Genomic DNA, 15041 nt, shown 5'->3' on the forward strand with positions numbered 1-15041 from the left:
TTCGATATAGAATTTTGAGGATACAACTAAACCATTTGAGAATGCAGCTCCACCAAATAGCTAAGTACTCTGATTTTTAAACTATCACTTTCCACTTATAGCAAGTAGACATATACATAATAACTGAACTGCTTCATATCATAGGCTCCAGTCTTTACTACTCAAAATAAATCAAGATCAACAAACAATCACTCCCTAGTTTAAAGATAAGATAGCATTAATACAGATTAGCTCCTTCCCAACTACCAAGTAAAGATTCCGTATTGATTCCTACTTCCTTCCATTATATAGAGAGCATACTTTCATACTACTTTTCTCATCCTTCTCTTCTAAATAACACATTTGAGTACAATGGATTCCAAAAGAGCAATCCTCATTCTTGGCCTATTGGCCATGGTTCTTCTTATTTCATCAGAAGTGTCAGCTAGGGACTTAGCAGAGACTTCCACTAATGCAAAAGAGGGTAAGTTGGCTATATACATATTTTATATTTAGTCTCCAAAATATGATTACACATTCATTTTATTAAAATTTATTAGACATTTCTTAGAGTATATATTGTTTCATGAGCAGTTTAAGGATATTTTATAATGTTGGAGTTTTTTTTTTCTTACTTATAGAAATATATAGATATCTATACTCAAAATGAATTAGTTTAAGAATTAAATTCACATATTGTTGTATTTGCAGTGGCTGTTGAAAAGTCAAATGAAATAAATGATGCCAAACAGTATGGTGGAGGCTACGGTGGTTACCACAATGGCTATGGCGGTTACCATGGTGGTGGAGGTGGTTTTGGAGGAGGCTTTGGTCATGGTGGTGGTTACAATGGTGGTGGAGGAGATTATGGTCATGGTGGTGGAGTTGGTTTTGGAGGAGGCTTTGGTCATGGTGGTGGTTACAATGGTGGTGGAGGAGATTATGGTCATGGTGGTGGAGGTGGTTATGGAGGAGGCTTTGGTCATGGTGGTGGTTACAATGGTGGTGGAGGAGATTATGGTCATGGTGGTGGAGGTGGTTATGGAGGAGGCTATGGTCATGGTGGTGGTTACAATGGTGGTGGAGGAGATTATGGTCATGATGGTGGTTACAATGGTGGTGGAGGAGGTTATGGTCATGGTGGTGGTTACAATGGTGGTGGTTTTGACGATCGTAACTGATAATATCATCATGCATGCATGTGTTAAGTGTAATAAATTTCATGAAATAAATAATGTCGAGTGTTTGAACAAAAGAGGCACAGCATAGATAGACATCCTTTGTGGTTATGTATTATCTATCTTGCCACTTTATAGTATCGATATTGTTCCACTCTATAAATCGCTATGTCTATCATGTGTAATATATCAAATAATATCCTTTTCTGGGATTCGTTGTTGGAATATTTTCTGTCTAAGTAACTTTGTCAATTATGTATAATGATGGATTTTTGTTTGTGTTTCTTCCTTTGTTTCACTTTTATATTAATATATTTGTGATTTAAAATAATTTCAAACTTCATTATCGTCTAAATAAATCCACCTATTAAAAAAAATTGCAAAATAGTCATTTCATATTATTTCATTATATTATCTATCTTTGGATTTTTTTTTTTAAGCAAGTTATATTCAAAAGAGAACAAAAGTTCTACAAACTCGGTTACAAAAGGCGGAGGACGCCAAAGAAAATTAAACACCAAATGGAACTTAGCTTAAGTAATGCAAAGGGAATTTGCAAAACTCATAGAAGTTGCAATTGGGATGTTTCATTTTCCCTACAAAGGACCATCTCCAAACAAGCATCTTACAAGACCAAACTAAATCATTCACATCATAAGAGGAATTTTTGAAAATAATATCATTCCTACTAATCCATAAACTCCACACTATGGCCAACCAAATGCTTCCCTCTTTGCCTTTCCTAACTTTCTTTTTGTGGCAAAAGCTACTCCACTTCCAAAAACTCTCCATCATATCGTGAGGTTTTTCATAAATCATACCTATCCAACAAGCCATATTATTCCACACCGCTTCGGACTTCCGACAATCCAACAACAAATGGAAAGAACTTTCGATATTCTCTTCGCAAAAAACGCAATCAATGTTTGAAGAAGATAAAGAAATTCCTCGATTCAAGATCGAAATTTTTGTCGGGATCTTATTCTTGAAACATCTCCATCCAAAAGCTTTAACTTTTAGGGGCACCTCCACTTTCCAAACTTTTGAAAAAATAAAATCATAGCGGTTTACCGGACCAAACGGTTGAGCCAATTTAGATATCTCCTAAAAGCAAGAAGCGACGGAAAAAAAGCCATCCTTCTCCGGAACCCACGAGACCGAATCCAGCCCCGTATCGCTCGGAATAGCCGCTGGCAGCAGCTGGAAAAGATGAGGCAGCAGCACGGACACTTCCGGTTCAGCCCCGGTGAGAACTCCAAGATCACCCCACCTCCAATCGCCTCGCACCCAACCACCCATACCGGAAATAGCAACATCCTGCAAAAGAGAAGAGGAAAACAAAGCCGGGAAGACATGTTTAAGAATCCCCCCATCCAACCAAGCGGCATGCCAAAAAGGAATCGTATGCCCACGCCCCACTACACACTTAATTTTATTAGCAAAAAAACCTTCCGGTAAATGCTTCCTCAAGGACAAGATATCCGACCACCACACCGATCTATTAGCTCGAGGACTATGATTCGACTCTCCAACAAAAGCTTTCAAATTAATATCCTCATATCTAGCCTTTAAGACCCGATACCACAAAGAATTAGCTTCTTTCAATATCCTCCAATTCCATTTCAAAAGAAGCGCAATATTAAATTCCTCAAGACTTCTCAAACCAAGACCCCCTTTCTCTAGGGGAGAACAAACCTCTTTCCAACTTATCCAATGAATTTTCCTCTTCTCCTCCGCTCCCCCCCACAAGAAATTACTTTGCAATTTATTAATCTCACCAATTATCTTCTTAGGGGCTTTATAAAAAGACAAAGTGAAGATAGCCAAGCTACAAAAACCGAATTTAAAAGCGTGATTCTCCCTCCAAAGCTAAGAAACCTTCCTTTCCAAGAATTCAACTTTCTCCTAAAATTATCCACAAGCGGTTTCCAAGAAGAAATCCTTCTAGGATTAGATCCAATCATAATTCCCAGGAATATAAATTCTTTTGCCTCCGACCTACAAGCAAGAAAAGAAATTGCCACCTCCAAAAAGTGTGCATTAGTGTTAATACCAATAATCTTGCTTTTATGAAAATTAATACCGAGACCCGATACCAATTCAAAACCTTTTAAAACCGCTTTTATGGCCCAAAGATGTTTCCAACTCCCATCTCCTATCAATAAGGTATCATCCGCAAATTGAAGGACATCGACAAAACATCTACCGTTCAAGTTGCATCCTACGTAATCACCATTTTCCACCGCCTTATTAATAAGACATTTCAAGCCCTCCGTCACAATAACAAAAAGGAAAGGAGAAATAGGGTCTCCTTGACGTAAACCCCTTTCAACACCGAACTCCCTAGTAGGACTCCCATTGACAAGAACCGACATCTTACTAGTAAAGACCAAAGCCTCCATCCACTTCATCCACCTATCCCCAAACCCCATCCTTCTCATCATAAATCTCAAAAAGTCCCAATTTACCTTATCGTATGCTTTTTCGAAATCCACCTTAAAAAGAAGACAATCCTTTTTTTCCTTCAAAGAATAATCCACTAATTCATTTGCCACAAGAACCCCATCAATCATATGTCTACCCGGGATAAAAGCACTTTGACTATCGGATATGATCGAAGAAAGAACCTTTTTAATTCTACCGGCCAAAACCTTAGAAATAATTTTATGAATACAACCGATCAAACAAATAGGCCGATAATCCTCAAGACACAACGGGTTGGAGGATTTCGGGATAAGCGAAAGAAAAGATGAAGTAATAGATTTTGATAAGTAAGCACCATTAAAGAAATCATTCAAACACAACAAAACATCACTTTTCACAAAGGACCAACATCGCCTAAAGAAAAGAAAAGTGAATCCATCCGGGCCCGGACTCTTCGCCCCATCACAACTCCACACCGCTTCCTTAACTTCCGATTCCAAGAAAGGAACTTCAAGACCAAGACTATCCAACATACTCAACGATTTTATATGAACTCCATCAAGAAAAGGTTTATTCACAGAATCTTCCTTAAACTTGTTCTCAAAGTGCACTTTGACCGCCTCTTTTACCTCCCTCACCGACGTTAATAACCCACCGTTGGAATTAATGGCTCCAATATGATTCCAATTCCTCCTTTCCTTCATGGTGCGATGAAAAAATTTGCTATTATTATCTCCATCATTAACCCACCTCATTCTAGCCTTTTGTATTAACATGTTCTCCTTTATTTTTAAACTCAACCACACTTTCTTAGACGCCTTCTTTTTTAACTCAATATTCTCCTCATCCCAACTCTCGCTATCATCTGCCATGTTCAAAATTTTCACCCCTTCCTCCACCTCCAAATCGAATTTTCCGAAAACGTTCAAGTTCCACCACCGTAACTTCTCTTTGATAATTCTAAGCTTTTCTTTAAGAACAAAGTCCCCTCTTCCAAATACTTCAATATCCCTCCACTCTCTTTCCACAAAAGAATTAAAATTCTTATCCGAAAACCATTCATTATTGAATTTGAATGGTTTTGGACCCCAATCTTCCTTATCCATGATCAACCAAACCGGGCAATGGTCCGAGATATCCCTAAGGCCGATCAATTGCCCCACAATCCCCAAAGACGACACCAAAGACTCATCCACAAGAAATCTATCAAGTCTACTCTTTGATTTGCCATCCCCATAAAACCAACTATACTTCTTCCCTTTACAAGGGACATCCACCAAACGACTCTCCTCAATGAACTTAGAGAATTCCCTCCACTCCATATTACTCCTATCAATACTTCTTCCCACTTTCTCATCCCTCCTTTTAACGGCATTAAAATCTCCGTCGATAATCCACTCTCCATCTATGTACTTTTGTTTCAAGAGCAATAGTTGATTCCACACATCTCTCTTATCATTTAACGAACAAGGCGAATAAACATTAACAATGTAATAATTACCTCCTTTCCAAGAAACTTTGTTGCCAAGAAATCCTTTGCCGCGAAAAGAGAACAGAGCCGTAACCGACTTGCTGTTCCAAACCGATAAGATCCCTCCTGATAATCCTTCAGCTCCCACATAAGAAAAATCAAATTCCTCATGACCCCAAAAACTTTTAACCGTGCTGGACGAAATCTCCTTTAACTTTGTTTCTTGAAGAAGCATAATATCAGCCTTCTCCTTTCTAATTAATTTGCAAATCCTCCTCCTCTTGAGCAGACTGCCTCCCCCCCTAATGTTATACGTTTCGATAATCATTATCACCGATTTTTAAACGCCGACCCTCCCTCCTTAGACTCTTCAGCCAGAATTTTTAAACCTTCTAATTTTCCCTTTTCTTCCCTTCTTTGATCACCTCCCACCACACCCAGCTTAGCTATAAAATTTTGCAATTTGCTCTCCGCCAAACCATCAAAATTCATTAATATCCTATGGTTGCATCTGCAAATATCGGACTCAGCAGGTATTTCCAGGCTTTGAGATGAAACATGACGGAATCTCGTGCCTTCCACAACTCTATCCACGCCCTCATTACCACATTTAAGACTGGGCCCCACCGATGGCCCACTTGACATAATACCTTTCTTTTTAAAAACCAAATTATTTTTCTTTTTCGTTTTTCTGTTAATGTTGGGCCCAGTTACCAACTTTCTTTTTGGGCCACAGAAATAAGCCAGCCTTTTAATCTTATTCTCATAACCCACCGGTCCACTACTCCCCTTATCCACGTCACCAAAAATAGTGCCAGGCACTTGAGAAGAAACAACTGCAATCTCCTGCTCTTCTTCCCCAATTTCCGGAACCCTGGGAGCAAACAAAGATTCAACCGAAATAGGATCAAAACAACTGTTAATCTTTCCATTAAGTCTTTTCTCCTCCCACGCTGCCTTCAGAGCTTCATCAAAGCAGACTTGTCCTTTTCCCTGATTTAATCTTCCCTCTTTTACTGAACCACCTCTGTCCTTCTCTGTTCGATCTGCAAAAGGTGTTGAGATCTCCTCGATAACCGCGATGTGCGCCTCGAGCCCAACCACTTCTTTGTTGCCCAGAACCGCTACGACTTCTTCATCATCTGGAAGAACCGAAAGATGTTGAGAAGAACCAAAGGTTCCAATAGAGTCCTCCTCAATCGCTAGAGAGGAGTACCCATTAGCACTATCAGATTATGAAACAACCGAACTCTTTGAAGGAACACGATCTCTCACCTTTCGGATCGGTCCGTACGTGTCCTCTCTAAGAACCAAAAGATAATCCACTCCATCAATGGATACCTTCATCGTCTCTGGTAAATTGTAGTTAAAGGGGGTTCTAACCAGTATCCTAGCTATGTCCAAGTTATCACCCGAGGAAGTGTTTTCGTCGACACAGACAAACTCACCCAAAACGTTAGCAAGGTTCTGGAAAAAGTCTGTGCACCAAGCGTGACAAGGGGTTCCATGAACTCTAATCCACAAAATCCTTTCAGCATCTAAGTCTGTCTCCTCCCAGGGTCTGATTGAACGGAACCACTGCTTCCACCACGAAGATGCATCATTTAACAATTCCTGAATCACACCTTCCTCCATCTCCTCCAATACACAAAGCTTAGCCCCCATCGGATGGACTTTCACCAAGAAAAAACCCTCAATCTCTAAATGAGTCTGAATGTTATATGTCTCTCCAGGGAAAAGAACCTCCCCAACAAACGACTTCTTCCACTTTGGATAACATTCTTATATATATTTTGAATAGGAATTAAAATTTGTATTTTAAAATTAAAACATTCATATACATTCAAGTAAAACTATGCTTAAAATTCATAATTTTCAGAGGAACATTAGAATCTACTATTTGTATCTTAAATTATATGATGTTTTTTATAAGTACTATAATAAAATATAAAATAATAACGAATTTTTATCTTGACTTTTTAATTGCAAAGCATAAATTCAGAAGAAAAAAAAAACTAAGAGTATGAAAGTAGCTAAGACTAAGAGTATCAGAAGTGTGCAAGGACAATAACCCTGACAACTTGCTAAGCTAGCAACAAATAGAAAAGCTAAAGAAAAAACCACAAATAGAGAAAAACAAATAAACGCACAAAAAAGAACAACAACAAAACAAAACAAAGACACGCAAAAAGAACAACTTCTAACAAGATATACCTCAAAAGAGAGTAAGTTGGGGGATGAAAGCGTTAATCACATGTGCGAAAATAAGTGAGGGCACCAAATCACTCACAAGATTTTAGTCACTAAAATAGAAACGATCAAGCGAACTTTCACACTTTCTCTCTTTCAAAATTCTAAGGCTTTCATGATTCTTTGGGAGATACATCGATTTTATAAGCAATTGAATGGAATATTGAGTACTCACCTATTTGATGAGAGTTTATATGTCTTCAAGTTTGGTAACCATCATCAGAGACTTGGAAAGTTATTACCACCGGCACTACAAGAAAAATGGTTCCTAGCGACGTGTTTTAGTGACGGGATAAACATGTGGCAAAAAAAGCATGTTGCGGCGTGTTTATCATGTCACTAATTTTTTTAAATATTAAAATAATAAACGTAACGTTATCACATCTAAAAAAAAGTTGTGATGACATGTTTATCACGTCGCAACATTTAAATTAAAATAAAAAAATAAAATTGTCAGGCTTTTCTGAGGGGGAAATTTGAAATTTTCAAAAGTTATATTGTGACGTGTAAATCACGTCGCAACGGTTTTAGAGGAAAAATGCTCTGACTTTGAACTGATGGGTACGGGTTGATTGACAGACCTTTTTTAGCATTTGGGGTTGCTACTGATATTCATGTCGCTGATTGGTCTGCAATTTATTATCAATAAATAATATCTGTGTATAAATAATATCTCCAATTTATTATCAATAAATAATATCTGCAATTTATTACGTTGGGGGTTGCGACGTGAATATTATGTGGCAAGGTTGCAACGTGATGTTCAATTTCTTTAAAATATTTTGTTTAGTTTTTAATATAATTTCTGATTTCATTACCTTTTTAATTATTTTCAAGATATCGAAGAGATTCCTCCTTTCCATTTCAAAATCAATCTTCATTATAATTTATCAGGTAACTTTTTATCGTAAAAATTATATTCAATTTCTTCCAAATATTTTGTTTAAGTTTTATTATAATTTCTAATTTCATTACCTTTTTTATTTTTTTTTCAAGATATTGAAGAGATATTGCAAGAAGATTGAAAAGATAGTGAAGAAAGAGGCATTTTAGTTGTTTATTTTTTTTATATTGTATTATGTATTTTATTCTAATATTTGGGTTGTTAATTGTTTTCTAGATATAGACTAAACAGAATATTATATGTATAAAATGTTATAAACTTTTCTTTTTTTATTTTTTAAATAGAATAATATATATATATATATATATATATATATATATATATATATATATATATAGGGGACAACTCAAGTGAGAACATTTGGTTATTATGAGAAATGAGAACAATGAATCACGACCATTAAATTTTGATTTTGTTGATTTTAATGGCCTGGATTGGTTTCTCTTTCTATGATCCTTAATATTTATTTTAAATTAACATAGAAAGAGAAACCAATCCAATCCATTAAAATCAACGAAATTAAAATTTAATGGTCGTGATTCATTGTTCTCATTTCTCATAATAACCAAGTGTTCTCACTTGAGTCGTCCCCTATATATATATATATATATATATATATATATATATATATATATATATATATATATATATATATATATATATATATATATATATATATATATATATATATATATATATATATATATATATATATATATATATATATATATATATATATATATATATATATATATATATAACATTTTAAAATAAAATTAAAATATATGGTTATTATATGTTATGAATATGTTTATTATATTTTATTTGACAAAAATTATAATACAATAGTTATTTAGAAAAAAACATTAATTATTATATATGTTCATTAAATATTTAGTTAAAAAAACAAAATTAGAACATGTTTTTTAACGTTCATCTTTTAATATGATCTCTTTGATTTTGCAAAACTCTACCAAATCATATATGTTTCATTTAAGTCTTACATTATTCATAAATTTTAACCAATAAAAAAAATTTAGAAAATATGAGTTAAAGAGTGTGTTGTTTGTTTTTTTTTTCTTCATATTTTTTCATGTATATAAACCTTTTTTTATTGCATGACTCATAATTTTTTTTCAAATTATTATAATATTTTATTTTAATATAAATAAATATTTTTTATTAATATTTATTAATTTTGAATCAAAATTAATGTTATTGAATCATAATTAATAATAAACCTTTTTATTAGTATTCATTAAATAAAAAATTAATTTTTTTTTAAACATATTTTTTAGTGACGTGATTTTCATGTTACAAGTTTGTGACATGAATATCACGTCGCAACATGCTGATTTCAAATATAAAATTTAGAGAAAAAACAGTTGTTTAGTGACATGATTTTCACGTAACAAATTTGTGACATGAAAATCACGTCACTAATTTTCTGCGTTTTCTGATTCCACTCTGACATGCCTGCTACAACTGTAAAGTAGTTGATATATGTGCAGAATGTTGCGACGTGATTTTCATGTCACAAATTAGTGACGTGAAAATCATGTCACTAATGAGTTGCCACACGCTCCCCTGCGGCGTAAACAGTCACGTCGCAAAAATAAGTTGTGACGTGATTTTCCACGTTGTGACATGAAAATCACGTCACTGATGAGCTTATTTTTTGTAGTGCGACTTCAACAATCATTGTAGTTGTCGTCATCAAAACTTTAGGAATATTTTCAGTAGAATCATCAACTTTATACCTGCAAACACATAGGTCCATATTCTCCCCGTTTTTTATGATGACAATGCATCTCTTATAGATGTTGTAAAAGAAAATATATAGATATATAATTGGAGTGGTTAAACCCCCCCCCCTTACATAAGTAGAGAGTATACTCTACTCCCCTTGAGAGTATACTTGTCCTGTTTTTTTAATATAAAAAAAGAAAAGAATCAAAACACATGAACAATCTAATCCAATAGAGACATAAGCAATCTAATCCAATAGAGACATAAGCAATCTAATCCATTAACAAACTATCAAGTAAAGAAAGGGGATAAGAAGAAAGAGAAGAGACGCATAAGCAATTTAATTCAGGCATGATTTATTTAGAATTTTTAGTTCAGTTCTTATGAAAAAAAAGTTTTTTTTAGAAAGAGGTTTTGTAAAAATTGAAATTATGTTCTTTAGATGGACAGATGTGAAACACAATGTTTGGCACAATGTGTATGACAATAGCAGACATAATTTAAACAAATAGCACAAGAATTGGTTTTCCAGTTCGGTGTAACGTTACCTACGTTTGGGGGGCATTCAAACCAAGAAAGAAAATCCACTCTCAATAGTAAAAGTACAAATAGTCTTAGATGAACAATTTTTGTTCAATGTCTTTCTTCTATAATGATGATTTCCAATCTTGATTGATCTCCTTAAATAAATCAAAATCTCTTGATAATTCTTGCTATATTTGATTTAGATCACACCCTCCAAAAATTCACATAATCAATCAAATCATTGTTACGAAGATTGAGACAATTAGGGTCAGTTTGTTTCAACTTTAAAAAAATGGATTTTTTTCTTTATAATTTTTAAAATAGATTTTACAAAACCGTTTTTCAAAATATTACAAGTTTTTTTATATTTGTTTTTTCTAAATTGAAACATTACTTTTGACATCCTAAAACATAAACAAATATTATTGAAGACCAAAATTAGTCAAAATCACAATTTTTTAAAAAGTGGTATTTAAAAATGATTTTTATGAAAATCTATTTGAAATAGCTTCAAAATTAAGTGATTTTTTAAAATTTTGATATCCAAAAAAAGTTTCTATAAAAAGATGAAATGCATTAAATAACATTTTAAGAATAATTATTCAAATGAAATTTTTATTTAAAGCTTTTAAGAAAAATTTCGTTGTAAATTTTTTTTACACAAAATTATGTAACACTATAAAAAACTTTATTAAAAAAATCCAAACAAACGGACCCTTAATTAATACAAATCTTAAACAATTAAGCAATACACATACAATCTTAGTAACATAAGATCTTATCCAAATCCATACTTATGCTAGCACACTTAAATCTCTGATATAACCGAATAAGAAAAAACTCAAAAAAATATATAATATATACTTTAATTTATCTTGCTCACCAAGTAACAGCCCGAGACAATTGTCTCACAGATTGTGGAACATTTGGCTTGACATCTATCCACATAATAGAATTCTGAATCTTAAACAAATTAAATAAAATTTTTACTTGATATAAATCACAATTCCAACTTCTCAAATAAAGGATTCAGAATAAATCTCTTCCAAAAACTGTACCACACTTAAAATCTTGCAAATCCAAATCTTGTAATTAAAATTAAGCACTAAGGTAATCTAAGAAAATGATAAAACTAAGGAGCACAATCTATATCTTAAAGGCTATATTGAATCTTTAAAAAGAAATAATGAAGCAGTAAATATGAAATAGATAACCTTAAAAATCAAATTAATAATTGTGAGACTTATACCTCGATGAAAAAGAAAGTGAATGATTTGCATGAAATCCTACGTGAATTTACTAAGGGGAAAGAAAATATTGATTTGATTATATCAAATCAAAGGCCTTTTCTTTATTAAAAGTGGATTAAGGCTTAATTCCAGTAAATCGCATAGTAAAAAGCTTAATAGAAACAAAGTCAATCATCGTGTTTATAACAAATACTTTTATTGTAATAAATTTGACCACCTAGATTCATTTTGTTTTGATAAATTACGAAGGTCTAAACAGAGGATCCCTATACCTATTAGAAATACTAATGTGGGTATCAAAGGTAAAAACCTAGTGTGTTTCGCAAGGATTACAATTCTAATGAAGTTGTAACGCTTACTAGATGAAGCAGTGTAATGCAAAAAGTATACCCTTGAGTATAAAGTACGTTAACGTTATTGGTAATGTTTAATTGTATTAATTCTTGTTATCTAGAAAGCTCGCTAATGTTGTATATCAACGATTATGAACAAAGCAAATATATTGGTTGAGGATGGTCTTAACATTTATGATCTATGATGGTCAGTTGACCTCTTACTAGGTTGAGAAGATAAGTTTATAGGAGATCTATCGGTCTCGTATGTTTAAGCCTCTCAAAAGCGTCGGGGGTGGGAGGGGGGTTATCAATATTAATTGATATTTAAGATAGTACAGCTTTTTTAGAGGTTGGATAATTGAAAAAACTCATATTAACTTTCTAAATAAGTGTTTTATTATTTTCTCATCAATTTAAAATTTATTGCTAATAAAATGTATGAGCTTTTAGCGTTTTTTTTTAAAAGTGTACTAATAAAATGATTAAGGATGCAAAAAGCAGTGTGCCAAAGTTAAAAATCAACCTAAGGCCCAAAAGTACCAAGGAGGCTGAACAACAAGAAAATAATCAATTAGCTAATCGATTAGATAGCCTACGTTTTTTAAATTTCAAATGAAATTTTAATCTTCACCTCTAAGTAAATCAAATCACTGCGTTAATGGAAAATGTGTGTGATATCTTCAAAATCGATCATGATCTAATTGATTAATTAGGGCAGAAATCTAATCGGTTAGATGGCCTGTTTTAGTAAAATTTGATTCTCATATTTTTTGGGGCTATGCCCATGTTAGATAAGATGCACTCTAAAGGGTGAAGTTCACTTTCTTGATTATATTTATGATTTTTATACATGATTTTTCATTACTAAAAGATTGTAAATGCATCCAGATACATGCTTCAAGAGTCTTTCACTTTATGTTAACATTTTCTTGTTATGTTAATTAATCGACGAATTTTCTTAGAAAAGTATGGATTTATAAATTGAAAAGGAGATAAAGTACTAACAAGCAACAACGATGATATTTGATTTATTACACATGATTACACATTCACCATTTTGGTTCGAAATCAAACACAGCTTCACATATACATAGTGATAATGTAATTTAGACACGATTAACAAAGTTGTAAAACATCAAAGCGCAAGATAGATAACCACAATAGATTCATGTCTGTCTATCTATACCACTTTTGTTTAACCCTAACATTCTTTATTCGTGAAACTTATTACACTTAGAATGTCCATACATGATGATATAATCAGTTACCATTGTTGGAAGCACCACCACCGTTGTAACCACCACCACCACCATGACCATAACCTCCACCGCCGTGACCGTAACCTCCACCGCCGTGACCGTAACCTCCTCCATGACCATAGCCTCCACCATGACCATAGCCTCCATGACCGTAGCCTCCATGACCGTAGCTTCCATGACCATAGCTTCCACCATGACCATGATTATAGCCACCATAACCATACTTGGCATCATTTACTTCATTTGACTTTTCAACAACCTCTGCAAATACAACCGTATACTGTTTATATACATATATTGGCAAGACAGAAAAGAATGATGTTTTTTTTCTATAAAATTTGTTACTTATTAAGAATGTGATATACTCAGTTACCATTGTCGGATACACCATGTCCACCGTGTCCACCACCACCACCATAGTGACCACCGTGTCCATGACCATGACCGTGTCCACCACCATAGTAGTGACTACCACCACCATAGTGTCCATATTTGGCATCATTTACTTCGTTAGACTTATCAACAACCTCTGCAAATACAACATTATATGAATTTAAATCTTAAATTAATTTTACATTATGCGTATAGATATCTACTTGTTTAACATAATGTACTCATATTTTGGAGACTAAATTAAGAAAAATAATGTATAACTAGCTAACCCTCTTTGGCATTAGCTGAAGTCTCTGCTAAGTCCCTAGCTGATACTTCTGATGAAATAAGAAGAACCATGGCCAATAGGCCAAGGATGAGGATTGATTTTTTGGAATCCATTGTACTCAAATGTGTTTTTTGGTTGAGAAGGATGAGAAAAATAGTAAGAAAGTGTGGTCTATATATAGTGGAAAGAAGGAGGAATATTCAATACGGAACCATTATTGGTAGTTGGGATGGAGTTAGTCTGTATTAATTCATTCTTATCTTGAAAATGTGGAGTGTTTGTTTGTTGATCTTCATTGATTTTGAATAGTAAAGATTGGAGGCTATGAATTGAAGCAGTGCAGTTATTGTGTAGGTCATTTGCTATGTCTACTTGTGTTAGCTGAAAGTGATAGCCTTGAAATCATAGTACTTCTAGTCAACACTAGCAATCACGTGGAGCTACGTTTCAAATATAATCTACACATAAATTTATATTGTTTTTATATAGTTACATAAGTAGAGTAAATAGTTTTTAGTCTATCAGCTAGTTTTTGACGCGTGTGCATCGTCCTGCATCATGGGGACAGCTGTCCGGCCCCTTGTGCTTCTCTAGTTTTGTTTGATGAAGCGATATGTGCAGGGTAGGTAGAGTCTGTTGATCACCTCTTTGTGTTGAGTGAAGTTGTAAGGTATAGAGTTTTCAAGTGGGTGGGGTGGCTAGGCCTTTACCGAAACCAATCTTATGTGATTTTTGATGTTTCAAGGTTTAGGTTAGAAAAAGAAGACGTCTTTTTAACTATGTAGCACGGACACCTTTAAATCAAATATGTACGTGTTCGTGTTGGTGTAAAATATTTTTAATTGTATTTTTAATTATTTCTTAAAATTATTAATAGTGTTGCCGTGTCAGTGTTGGAGTCCTATTCAGGATGTGTGTGTTTCATAAGTCTTTAGATTTCTACTATCTACCCATTATTATTCAATTGACCGATCTACTTAGGCCCGTTTGTTTTGGCTTTTTTTAAAAGTGATTTTTATAGTGTTACTAAATTTTGTGAAAAAAATTTTTACAAAG

The 15041-nt window shown here is 33.6% G+C and overlaps 2 protein-coding genes across 3 annotated transcripts; one reads left to right on the top strand and one right to left on the bottom strand.

Moving 5' to 3' along the window:
• The first annotated feature begins 326 nt into the window (after positions 1 to 326).
• LOC131621072 (abscisic acid and environmental stress-inducible protein-like) lies at positions 327 to 1441 on the top strand. Its single transcript, XM_058892282.1, has 2 exons — positions 327 to 463; positions 691 to 1441. Exons 1-2 carry the CDS (start codon positions 352 to 354, stop codon positions 1158 to 1160), a joined length of 582 nt encoding a protein of 193 aa, XP_058748265.1. The 5' UTR covers positions 327 to 351; the 3' UTR covers positions 1161 to 1441.
• Positions 1442 to 13066: 11625 nt separating this feature from the next.
• On the bottom strand, positions 13067 to 14144 carry LOC131621074 (cold and drought-regulated protein CORA-like). Of its 2 annotated transcripts, XM_058892284.1 has the most exons (4): positions 13987 to 14144; positions 13698 to 13853; positions 13448 to 13585; positions 13067 to 13408 (listed from the first exon to the last, which is right to left on the bottom strand). In XM_058892284.1, exons 1-4 carry the CDS (start codon positions 14096 to 14098, stop codon positions 13326 to 13328), a joined length of 489 nt encoding a protein of 162 aa, XP_058748267.1. In that variant the 5' UTR covers positions 14099 to 14144; the 3' UTR covers positions 13067 to 13325. The 2 variants fall into 2 exon arrangements, with proteins under 2 accessions (XP_058748267.1, XP_058748266.1); XM_058892283.1 differs by having other exon boundaries at positions 13067 to 13585.
• Positions 14145 to 15041: the final 897 nt, after the last annotated feature.

Source organism: Vicia villosa, linkage group LG7, assembly GCF_029867415.1.
Source record: "Vicia villosa cultivar HV-30 ecotype Madison, WI linkage group LG7, Vvil1.0, whole genome shotgun sequence".
NCBI classification, from domain to species: Eukaryota; Viridiplantae; Streptophyta; class Magnoliopsida; order Fabales; family Fabaceae; genus Vicia; species Vicia villosa.

Excerpts from the sequence above, each read along its gene's own strand:
- LOC131621072 (XM_058892282.1), top strand. The coding sequence starts at position 352 with ATGGATTCCAAAAGAGCAATCCTCATTCTTGGCCTATTGGCCATGGTT. Across the intron at positions 464-690 it reads TTCCACTAATGCAAAAGAGG|TGGCTGTTGAAAAGTCAAAT; the intron begins GTAAGTTGGCTA and ends TTGTATTTGCAG.
- LOC131621074 (XM_058892283.1), bottom strand. The coding sequence starts at position 14,098 with ATGGATTCCAAAAAATCAATCCTCATCCTTGGCCTATTGGCCATGGTT. Across the intron at positions 13,854-13,986 it reads TTCAGCTAATGCCAAAGAGG|AGGTTGTTGATAAGTCTAAC; the intron begins GTTAGCTAGTTA and ends TTGTATTTGCAG. Across the intron at positions 13,586-13,697 it reads ACATGGTGTATCCGACAATG|AGGTTGTTGAAAAGTCAAAT; the intron begins GTAACTGAGTAT and ends TTGTATTTGCAG.